General features: G+C 33.1%; 1 protein-coding gene across 4 annotated transcripts in view; it reads left to right on the forward strand.

Annotated features, from left to right (window-relative positions):
• The window catches only part of Fur1 (Furin-like protease 1), a 183161-nt gene that overhangs the window by 139061 nt on the left and 31577 nt on the right, over nucleotides 1–12523 (forward strand). For all 4 annotated transcript variants that reach the window (XM_076123531.1, XM_076123529.1, XM_076123532.1 and 1 more), the window contains exons 3-6: nucleotides 1324–1501; nucleotides 2642–2790; nucleotides 8389–8517; nucleotides 9672–9837. In XM_076123531.1, the coding sequence (XP_075979646.1) occupies nucleotides 1324–1501; nucleotides 2642–2790; nucleotides 8389–8517; nucleotides 9672–9837 (622 nt within the window). The remainder of the gene's footprint in view (nucleotides 1–1323; nucleotides 1502–2641; nucleotides 2791–8388; nucleotides 8518–9671; nucleotides 9838–12523) is intronic.

Consider the following 12523-nt stretch of genomic DNA (forward strand, 5'->3'; position numbering starts at 1 on the left):
TGTAGATTATAAAGAGAGCTTTCAAAGTGAGTTAAGTTTTTATCCTGATATGATTCAGCTACGTAATTCCATATTCCGTTTGGAAATTTAAATTATAATTTATTTCATAAGCTCATTTTACAACTTAGACTAAGAGCACATTGTTATACCTCAGGCATTCTTCATACAATTGAATTTTGTGTTGCAGAAATTTTATTTTTTTCCCCTAATATCACCTATAAATGAGTTTATTAAAGGGAGATGTCTCATTAGCGTGATGTTTATGTAAACTCCTTTTAATTATGCATAGTCAATATCAAGTCTCATCAATATCAGTGGTTATTGATACCGTTCACTTCAATAATTTAGTTACAAATACCAATATCGAGTAATTTAATATTCGTACTTTACTTTAGTATTACTAGCGTTTATAACATGATATTGCTATTAAAAATTCCATTATTATACTGAAAATTAATTTATCTCGAATGATTCATAGATAGGGTTTCTGCTCTGTAAAGGAGATAATGAAATTCTGCGAATCTCGAAAATAATACCTAGACTAAATGTAAAAAATATTATTATATTTTTTACTATTTAGTCGAATAATCATTGTTCTACTGACATTTCATTTTAAACAATACTGAATAGTATTATAGTGGTTTTGCTACGGCAAATGTAATTACAAAACTGCGCTACTCTTAATAAATGACACAGTTATTTCAATTTATCTAAATTATTCTACCAACCTGCAATTGAACAGTGTAGTGGAATAAAGGCCTAACCCCTCCCACATTACGGTAGGAGACTCATGCCCAGCAGTGGGACATTATAATTTAATTAAGACTATCTAAAGTCTCAACTGTATAATACTTCAGTTTTTATTTTGTTTAAGTAAAATAACATTTGTGAAGTAAATTTCACAGCGCGCTGTACTGATGAGTATGATAAACAAAGTTAATTTAAACGCGGTCACGTACTTGTTCTACCATCAATTTAGTCTTGCATTATGAATTGAAATTGCGTTATTATTAAAATTAAGAGCCAAAATTTAAGTAAAATTGCACAGTCTCGTTGCACGGTGAAGATTTTCAAGAGTTTTACCGTAAGAGCAGTAACTACGTGTAACGTTTAAAAGTTAAAGATAACTTACTCTGATAACTTACTTAATACTTACATATTAGCCCTTTAATAAATATTCCCTTAATTCACGAGAAGGACTACCTAAGTTGTGTCAAGCCATTAATAATTTCGCTATATTTCTTATCTATATCTTCGTTTATAACTGTAAACAATTTTGTATTTTTGTCATGAAACTAATATATAATTCCTCCTTGCCTACAGATATTCGACAACCACTACCATTTTCATCATCACTCGATCGCGAAACGATCGATAAGTCCAGCACACGACCACCACGGCAAGCTGGAGGGCGACACGCGCGTGCGCTGGGCGAAGCAACAACGCGCGCTTTCACGGAGAAAGAGGGACTTTCAAGTTATACCAGACCTTTCTTCTACAGGTAATATTAGAAACTCAATTTATTATCGCGATTGTGAAAAACTTACTAGAATCGCATGGGTGAAGAATGAAGGGTGAAGTCACAGCACTGTGTTGCGACAACGCATCGCAAAAACGACGTGACACAGTAACACAAGATTCATAGACAAGCGTCACAAATGTTAGTGATGCGTAGATGCAACGCAGCACTACTATTGCATAATGATCGAATGAGCGCCTCTAACGCACGTTTAAAGAAGTAATTTTTAGTATTAAGTTTTCCACCAAGTATCAAGCAATGTCAATCTTTTGATCTAGTGGATGAGACAATTTAAAATATGTATAACTATTTTTCGTCCAAAATTGGTAATTGCGCTACAAATTGAGATGAACTTATTTGACAAAGACAGACCATTTTTCTAAATTGCTTATAAAACTCGATGAAACATAAATTAGAACTAATCAAAAACTAAACTAAAGAGCAATAGTCTTACTTGACATTCACGATTCAACGAACCCAAATTACTATTGAGCCTTGTAAATGTTACAATAACAATTCAAAAGGACATAATTTATTGGTAGAGAGATGAAATAGGCGACTTAAATTAAGCTTTTGAATTTATCGACTAAATAAGTCGTGCGTGTAGGTATTTCAAATTATGACTGTGGTTGGCTCTCGTGACCACCTCAGAATTGGAGCTATTTGATGTTGTTCGACAGAGCGACAAAGACTTGTATGATTGGAAATTGCATAGGTGCTCAAATACTGATTGAGTGGTCGGCATTGATCAGTGTATGTTGACTAAATATTCTGATTAAGCCTTACACTTTGCAGAAAATTACATAATATGAGTATATGTTTTGCAGTATGTATTGGCATGATAACTTGTCTTAACAATTTTTTATTTAAACATTCATATTTCTACACAATACAAACTTCGATTATAACAGTTAGTCTCATTCTAAGAGTCTCTCAATTTTACTTTTACTCAGAACCAAAACAAAGGCTAAGTACACAGCACTATTTTATTACATTTCACCCTTTATACTTTTACTAAGAAACCAAATTCATCCCACGATTATTCAAAAGGACGACATAAAACTTAATTCTACTATATTTCTTAAGTGAAGCAATTACTTATTTGTGTTATTCTTTGATCAGCTGAGACGACGTCAGTCTTCGCGTCAGCGGCGAAGCGCGACGCGAACTCGAAGCGCGAGCTCCAACCGTCACGGGTGAAGGGACGGCTACGAGCTGCCGACGCCAAGTTCCAACTCAACGACCCCAAGTGGCCTCACATGTGGTATTTAGTAAGTATACAAATCGTATTATATATTTATACTTATATTATTATGAATGTTATAAAGTCTGTCTGTTTCACTTTGACAGCCAAACTGCTGCTTAGATCTCAAATTTAATACAGGTTACTACTCTTTAAAAAATACTGAGAAAGGTTTTTTAACTTTCGAAGTTTGTCGCTATTGGGTTCCAAACATTTTAAATAATAAGTACTTAATAATAGTTATAGAAGGTATCTTCTCTTTCTATCTCTATTTACATTGTTTTGTTTCGTTTAGGAAAAACTGCGATATAATATTTTTTTAAATTGGAATGGATAGTTCATAAGTTTTGCGGTGATCAAAGACTACAGTATCAAGGTGTAGGGATACAAATTCTAAACAATCTTGTCCAAGGTCGATATCGTTTAGCAATAATAATTTACATCGCTCAACTACGCATTATTACACTACTATAATAGATAACAAAGGATTGAGGCAGGTATTCTGCAATTAATTACGAAAGCTAATTTAGGTGTCATAGATCATGACTGTAATATACCTACATGCTACGACAACAAAGGATTATTGAGCGCATAAGATATGTCCGAAATCAAAACATATTCACCACACCGATATCAAATAAGTAGGTATATTGTTTACATACATAAAATTCCCCTTTTTTTCTGTAGGGGTAGGCAGAGACGACTACTATACTACTACGTATATATTATGGTTTACGTGTTATATATAATTTTTAATTATACTTGTATGTACAATTGTCTTGATTACTGTTGAAAAGGGGACTGACATGACATGCCTAGTTCTTTTATACATTTTTGTAAGGTTATGTTATCGAACGATAATTATACTTCTGGTTCATAATAAAGAAAATAATCAATGTCACTAGTTATACTGTGGTATGCTTCTTTGGCATAAAACGAATGCAACAAGTCTTTTAGCAGTAAAATTCAAACTCATAACATAGTCATACAGATAGCCAATGCTTCATTAATATAATTACCAAGAAATAGAAAATGCAGCTTTATATTAGAAATTCTACGTCATAAACAGCAAGCAATGAAGGATACCGAGTAAATAAATGGTTTATTTCGATTAATGTTGCGTGAAAAACATCGTATTCCGATATAAAAACTACAGCAATGCCGACTCTCAAACGATTTATATCAGTACAGGGTTTAATCAAACAGAAATTAAAAAATATGTACCATTAATCTTCAATAGTAGGTTTTGCTTTTCATCCTGGCGATCGCTTTGAGTTTCTGTTGATTTATTTATTTGTGTAAGCGGTACTGGAGTAAAAGTTTTATGAAAATATTGACTAGAATATACAAGTACTGGCTGTAGTTTGTACGCTCTCTGTGGCAGCTAATCTCTGCTTACATTTCTGGCCAGTAACTAGCCGAAATAATATACAGAGTCAAAGGGATATTTCAAAGCATATTCAACATTGAATGTTTGCCTCAATTTTGGCTTATAATGCTACCTTTGAACTAAACTACGGTACCTCCAATTATAAGACTGTATAATTTAATTACGAACAACATAATCCAGAAAGATTAAAAATAAATTCTCATAAGAAAAAGAAACTGGCTGTCGAAAACAATACACTAATTATGTTAATCGTTTAAAAGAAAAACAGATCAGCCGCACCTGAAGGGAACATTACGATACCAAAACCAATTACCATACTAATATTATAAGAGGGAACTTTCGTTTGTACCGGGTTCACGTAAACAGATTATACGAGCCGTATTAATTATTTGATAGAGGTGGACTGTGGAACAATAACCTGGATTCTAGGCAATATGAAGGGAGCTTAGATTGAGTGCCAGTATATTGCTGGCTCTATACCGAAGACAAGCAACAACGAAGCTGCACTGTTGCCATGTAAACTAATTTCGAGCAAGTACGACGTCGCCATGTCAACAAATGTAGTGACTTAAAACTGTTTTGCTCTCACTGCTTTACTGTTTATATGCAGTTAGATAGTTTGAAGTGTTTGGGGAATACACTTTTGGTTTGTATAGAAAAGGTTTTAACGTTTGAACAAAGTAATTTACGATAATCATGGAAATTATAGTAGACATTGCGTTATGCGGTTTAGTAATAAGATATTTATTGTCTATTTTTGATTTTAATATTTGTTAAAGCTCAATATTTTAGACGACTCAGAACTGTTGTACCAAAACTTAGTGTTCGCACTATTGTAAAGTAATTTCAAATAGCACAAAGCGATCACTCACCAACATTACTTGACCAGTTTCCCCGTTCATCTCAACTTCTTCAAAGCGAATGACATGATCTAATGCAACATTCGTCAACAGAACATCAAAGTATCGTCCATTCGCTGTTGGTTTTACTCCTACAAAAGCCTGTGTTTCACGCTTCTGCACTGTCCAAACAATTCACTTTGCGTTTATCTCGAAGCATTCTTGGCATAGATGCACTCGCATTCTCCTTTGACCGAAAGTTCATTAGGGATTGTTTGAACGCTAGATACGTACTTTGTAGTTCTAGTAATGATCAACTGAATAAAATTGCGTTTTTAGAGACAGGGTATTGTATCATTATCTACTGTTAGTTAGTTTCTTATTAAATTAAAAGTTACATAACTTTATACGGCGATTAGTCTTCTTGCGTTGAGAGATTCTTAGCGCATTATTTAAATTATTAGCGAAATATAACAATGGCAAAATTCGCTGTGGTAGGTAAAATTAAATATTCCATTTTTGTACATATTGAGGTTGCATATTTTAAAATTCGTTGAACCTTCAAAAGCACTTTCTTAGAGAGGTAGAGTAAGCCCTGTGGCTTCGATTTCCTAATAAGTTAAGTCTATAATAGAATCCAAACAGAATCAATTTGCCATTACTGCCTCTGGGCATCCCTGATACAGGGGTGCCGTTACATACACATACTGAGACGACGAACAAATGTCTCTGGGGTGTGAAAATATTTATCTAAGAGGGGATCAACCCCATGATACCAAATGAACTTCCCAAGCAAATGTACCATAAAATTAATGAAATTACTTTTCTATAATTGTAACTACTACAGAAGATGTTCATGTTAATTAGATCTCTGCTGCTGCGTTTTATTATTGGATGTGGTCTGGATTTAATTTTTAACCTCCATTTCTTTCTTTTTCTGATTCCTTGTTTTATGTACTGTTGTTATTATTTGAACATTGTCAATTTCTCATACTGTAATCATGTGAATATTGATATGCTTAAGTGTACGTTGATTTTCGGTTTCCAACTTCTAACCTTGTCCTGATTACCTCATTAATAAATTACCAAAATTAATTTTCCCGTCTCATTAAATTTATATTCGGCTCAAATATTTGTGTAAATCAAGAAGCACGAAAGTAACTTATGAAAGCACTCATTTTGTTTCCTTTAACGACTGGGCCAGCGTAAAGGGAAGTTTAATTTTCTTTCGGTGAACTTTATAGCGTTGCTGCTTAAATATTGAATAGGTGGGAGCACCAAAAATTTCAGTTTTATTCTTCGCGACCAACAAATTAGTGTTGCGAGAATTTTTCGTTCCACATCGGGACTGTAATGCTGCCGTCGTAAATGTAAACACAGTACCGTAGAACGGGGTGACTTTAGGAAAATTTGGGGTTAATTTGATAATAGAAATAAGTTAATAGCTCGCACAAAAAGTTAGTGACGAGGTCAGTTGTCCGGTTCTCGGTAGTAAATATCACTGTGAATAAAATTGTAGCATTTTAAATAGTATAATTGACCCTAAACATGTCCATTTCTTTACATTTTAAAGTAACCCCTGCATTCAAAAGTAACCCCGTTCTACCGTAACTTAAGTTACTGTGTTTATAGTTTGTTTAGTTCTTTGGAATCAGGAGACCGCGGGCTATTTGAGAAAGTTTTCGGTTTGTTTGTACGATGGATAGTTACCGAAATACATTAAATAAAAACACAGTATTTTTACAAAAAAAACATTTTTTTTAATAAAAAATACAGTATCTGTGTTATTTTAAATTAAATAACAGTATCTCACTACTAACTGTGTTTTTTTAACGTGAATAGATTTTAATTTTTCTTTTTTTGCTTGATTATAACACGGCTTCTTCAGTTACTGTGATTGCGTATAAAATATTGTTCAAAGATAAACAACAAATACTTGAATAAATCACAGTATCTCATTTACTGTATTACTGATTTTATACGTATTTCTAAGAAACATAGTTATAACACAGTATGTACATACTTACTGTGTCGTAATTCCCCTAATGTTAATATCTTTACAAAGTTACAACACAGTAATAGGTAAAACTTGGTTACAACACAGTAACCGTTGAGTTACCGTGTTGTAACTTAAAAAAGAAAAAAATATTATATTATTACCCTAGCTTAAAACACATTATCTCATTTTATTATTTATACAATAATAATATACTAGATATATATATACAGAATCAAAGATTTAACGATATACTAACATTAAAAGTTGCATGAAATAATATACAATAATTAGTATCTTCATGAGAGCAAAAATTAACCATTAAACTTCAACCGCGTTTTTCTCAAAACGCATATTTTGAAGTTACTGTGTTTAGATTTACGACGGCAGAATGGGAGTCGGAATGTTCCATTGTACTTTTTAATTACTGTTTTGATATTTAATAGAGTTTCTAAGTGATTTTTGATTGTGTTGTGCAACGTTTTTTGGAAGTTACTTTTTATTATACAATTGTAATCAACTGAGTAAGTAATTTTCCCGTTTGAATTTTCGAGACTGTACCCAAAATTATAAAATGTTACGTAAATATTTCAATCTATTTGGAGTTTAGAAATGTTTTGTTTTTTTATAGAAGTCTATTTTATCAAATAGTAAAACGTATTTATTGTACATAGATTTTCGGTGTTTGTATTATATAGAATTACTTTTGTTGTTTAACATCATTAACCTAATTAGTCATTTAAAATATTCGATGAGAATAATTCCAAACTCGGAACAACGAAATAAGAACGTATTCATAAAAACTTTGCTATTTCGCAGTAAACTTGTACTAAAAATCATTGAGTATATCAAATGATGAACTCAATTTTAGCAAAGCCGTAACAAACACGACTTTCCTCTTATAACAACTATTCGACAAAATAACGGTTTTAGGAAATGTTCGAATCAGTGAACCTATTTCGTTTTCAATTTAGAATTTGTGTGGCATTGTTCGCTTATTTTTCCCTCGTTTCGCTGTAGGTGATATAAAAAGCAATTTAGTATATCTGCCAAAACGATCCGTCAATACAAATTTCCAGTGGCCGCGTCGATGTTGCGGCTGGTATTTTATATTCGTTTTTCTCTCACAAATTCGTGTTACCAATATATTTTTTTCAAATTAAAAGGCCTTCATCGATGCAAATCTGAGTTGAGTAATTGGATTGACTTTTTCTAGTAATCAGATCTGATATTTTTTACATTAAATGTGTCATCGGACCCAATGTGCGTCACGTTCGCTGTGTAAATGATGTTACATATTTGTGTACATAGAGTATTGAATATTAATTAGTTGATTGACGTACGCAATTGCTACACCAGTTATTAAAAAAAACGCTAATTGGATTTATTGTTTTTGTTTAGAATCGAGGCGGAGGCTTAGACATGAACGTGATCCCTGCGTGGCGGGAAGGCATCACAGGGCGAGGCGTCGTCGTAACTATCCTCGACGACGGGCTCGAGACAGACCACCCTGACTTAATCGCCAATTACGTAAGTATTCATCTAAGTTTTCCTTTCCTTGTTTTCTCCAGCACTCACGTAAAACGAGTCGATCGGTTCACTTCACACGTGCCGCACAAGATTACGCCTGTTCATTTGGAACATCGAATGAATTTCTCTGAAATTGTCTCGTCGTATGTTTTGTGACGTCAGTACTTTTGTATTGCCTCTCTTTGTCATTACTTTCGAATTTTCTTGGAAATAACAGCAGCAGTTTTCCCGTGTGTGTGTCGAGGGTTGTGTTTGAAAAACACCGATGAAATCAGAACGGGAACAAGTAATACGCGAGAGATCCATGCTTTCGCGATAAAAGGGCGTAGAGTGACATCTGTGCGCTGAACAAAAGCTGCGGAGTTTCAAATTACACGATTCATCTCGCCCGTGCGGCTTTAATTTCACTGTTGGCGTTCGGAAAAAATGGGTAATTGGGTCGCGGCTCTACGCCACGGCGATTTATGTGCCGCCGAAGTAAGGGCTCTCCCGCGTCTCCGAGGATTACGACCACATACACATCACGTATTGTTTTCGTACATAATTAAAGGATAAAACCTGCTGAAGAAGACTGACAAGCGTAAGAGGATAAAGTACTTAATGACACGACGCGCACAAATGTTTTCGTACGCCGCGTCACAAGATTAGTGTGTTGCGCGGAATTCATAACACAGTATTAACTGTGTTTATTTTCTATACACGTTCATTTAATTAAAATCTTGATTTGCGTCTTTGTTATTTCAAATTAGCTGCGATGTTATTATAAGTCTTGATTGGAAATGTTACCTAAGAACTTCTGAAGGAAATTGATTAACTTCTATGTTCCCCGAAGCGCATTAAAGTACCGGCGACTTAACCGTCCAGACTTAACTTTTAAATGAATTATTTAAGTATTTATATCAAGAACCTTTATTGTAAATAATATTCGATAACTAATTCAGAACATACTTGTTAAGAAGATCATTCATAATGAAGCCTGAAGGCGTTGATGGCATTCAACCATAAGTAATTATTTATACATTTAAACTTTATGTACACTAGCGATACATGGCTGGACTTAATATATCAAGACATTCTATACCAGACAATCATTGGGTTAAATCTACAATCACACTACTCTCTATTCCTTAACTAAACTTGCTGTCTTTCACCAGGATCCTATGGCATCGTACGACGTGAACTCTCACGACTCGGACCCTCAGCCGCGGTACGACATGATCGACTCAAATCGTCACGGCACGCGGTGTGCGGGAGAAGTCGCCGCTACAGCTAATAATTCACTATGTGCTGTTGGTGTAGCTTATGGTGCTAGTGTTGGAGGTAAGACATACATGACTTACATTTAATATTTTAATATAAACACGCTTATTCATACACAACGCAGAAATCATACTGAACAGATTTGAGAAGTTGTCTGGTTACAGCACCTTTGTAGACCTAACGAAAGGTGGATATAAAAAAAAGTCAAGTTTTGACTATGAAGAATATATTATTTTAGAATGTATCAAACAATCACTGATATCAATCAGTGATTTTGTATAAAATATTAAGGGGTCACCAATCATCCGCATCTCTTTCATCATCGATTCTTGTCTGGCCTCTACCGCCTCTAGCGTGCATATCACATCATATTTGTACAGTAATGATAAATATTATTACCCAAAACATTATTAATTAAACAATTATGAATTAATGTTACGCTTTACCTATATATTTAACTTAGATAATGAAATATTATGTTTCTAACTTAATAGATTATACCTGTTAAGTAGAGCAACAATATTAATGAAAGAGGTCGTCTAAGTAATTCAAAATAACAATACACATAATTAATAACAGCATTTTATTAATCTATCTTGCGCATTAAATACGATACCGAATCGTTTAATAAAACAAAACTCAATTCTGAAAGGATGATTGAAAATAAATAACTCTAAATAATAAGACCTCTAATACAATAATATCTTATGAATAAGAATGTAATAAAGTATGCCTGTCAGAACGTCATAATTTCAGGCGAATAGACTTGATGGACGAAATGTATTAAACGAAAAACGTGGACTATAATCTATTTAATAAACTCTGTTTCATTGCTAGTGAGTGAAAATTAAATTATTTTACACTACATAAATAGATATATAAATTGTTTTTAATAAAGATTATGTGGAGATTATTACCAATCGATGCCTAATTACGGCCAATATAATTAATATCACTAATTATTGAAAAATAACTGTTGAATATTTGTACGAATGTTATGCAGTACATAAAATGAACACGCCGTTATACCTCTACGCATTGTTACACATACGAACTCATACATACGTCATCGCAGAACTAAAAATATTTACACAAAACTTTCTTTCAAGTAAGTTCCAAGTCTAAAATAGCCCCTTATTCCCTTAAACGTAAACATTTCATTGTCAATACAGGCAGTTGTATTACTGAAATGTGGCATAAAACGTAACTTATTTCAGTCAAACTGGCAGTAAAAGTAACTCTTGAAAGAGCTCATAGAGAGAACGCTTATTGCTTAAGAAATACAAAGAAAAAAGGAAAAAATTTCAAGTTTATTGTTACTGTGTGTGCAACTCTTTATGACGCATCGTAAGCTTTTATGATTTCTTTTTATAAACAAGGCTGTATAACGCGGTTAGGTTCAAATGCCTGTAGAATGTATAATGTTTTAATATTCTGAATACTTATTAAAGTTTTGCAGGATTTTACCGTTTTTTAGGGTTACCTACAGGGACGGTTTTAATTAGAATTTACTTAAGTTTTTTTTTTTTTTATTCAGGATAACAAACAATTGTAGAACAATACATTATTAATAATGTAACAAAAATAAATTACTAGTTCTACAACCAGCACCGTTACCCACAATAAACTAATACAAAGTACCGCAAAATAAAATAACAATTATATTATTAAGTAAACAAAGCTTTTACACCCTGTAAGACACCAAGCGACCAATGAGAATTTGAGTTATATATATGTATATATTATATGAATATTATTACGATTACTTGCTAGATATAGTTTATAGTTTACGTTAGTATGGAAATCGTTATAGTATGAAGTATGAAATGACTTTAATAAAATCATCACTCAATGTAATATACGTAAGTCAAATGTGGTCTCTTATGATAAGAAGATACGTAAAGCATCAGTATTTTTTTTTCAATTAATACAGGCCAGAAATTCACATAGCTCTGAAGCTGTTGGAACCGTACTTCTATGTATGGGTCTCCTTAATTAAAGTCAAGTCGTAGGCAACTGCTCTCATCAAGTGCGGATTGATAAATTTGATACTTATTCAAATACAAAACAAAATCCAAGAGAGTTCCTTCACCTTTTTATCTTTCACTGTCAGATGCAAGTACTTGCAAGTGACTTTAAATTTTAATAAAAGTAACTTAAAAAGAAGTGGGCTTGAACATGAAACGCTCGCGTGGGTGGTTCAATATCCATGCACTAAATTAATTTAAAAACTTAATATAAATGACATAGCTTAAACAGCCAACTTAATAAGTTTTTAAACAATATAACGAAGCACTTACAAATTAATTGCTTTCTTTCTTTATAGAAATACTAGCTGACCCGCGCAACTTCGCTTGCGTCACCTAAGAAAATGGGTCAACATTTTCCCCGTTTCTGTAACATTTTTCGTTGCTACTCCGCTCCTAATGACCATAACGTGATGTTATATAGCCTATAGCCTTCCTCGATAAATGGGCTATCTAACACTGAAAGAATTTTTCAAATCGGACCAGTAGTTCCTAAGATTAGCGCGTTCAAACAAACAAACAATCAAACAAACTCTTCAGCTTTATAATATTAGTATAGATAAAACGTACTTATGCTTACAAGTACACATACGACCTCGTGCTTTTTTTTTAATACGCCAATGTATCGCTGTCACAAATTTGATCTAAATCTATGCGCCATACGGTCAAAATAATAGGACACATAATATTATAATTACTTTCACTTTTGGAGTAAAAAT

Source organism: Anticarsia gemmatalis, chromosome 15, assembly GCF_050436995.1.
Source record: "Anticarsia gemmatalis isolate Benzon Research Colony breed Stoneville strain chromosome 15, ilAntGemm2 primary, whole genome shotgun sequence".
NCBI lineage: Eukaryota > Metazoa > Arthropoda > Insecta > Lepidoptera > Erebidae > Anticarsia > Anticarsia gemmatalis.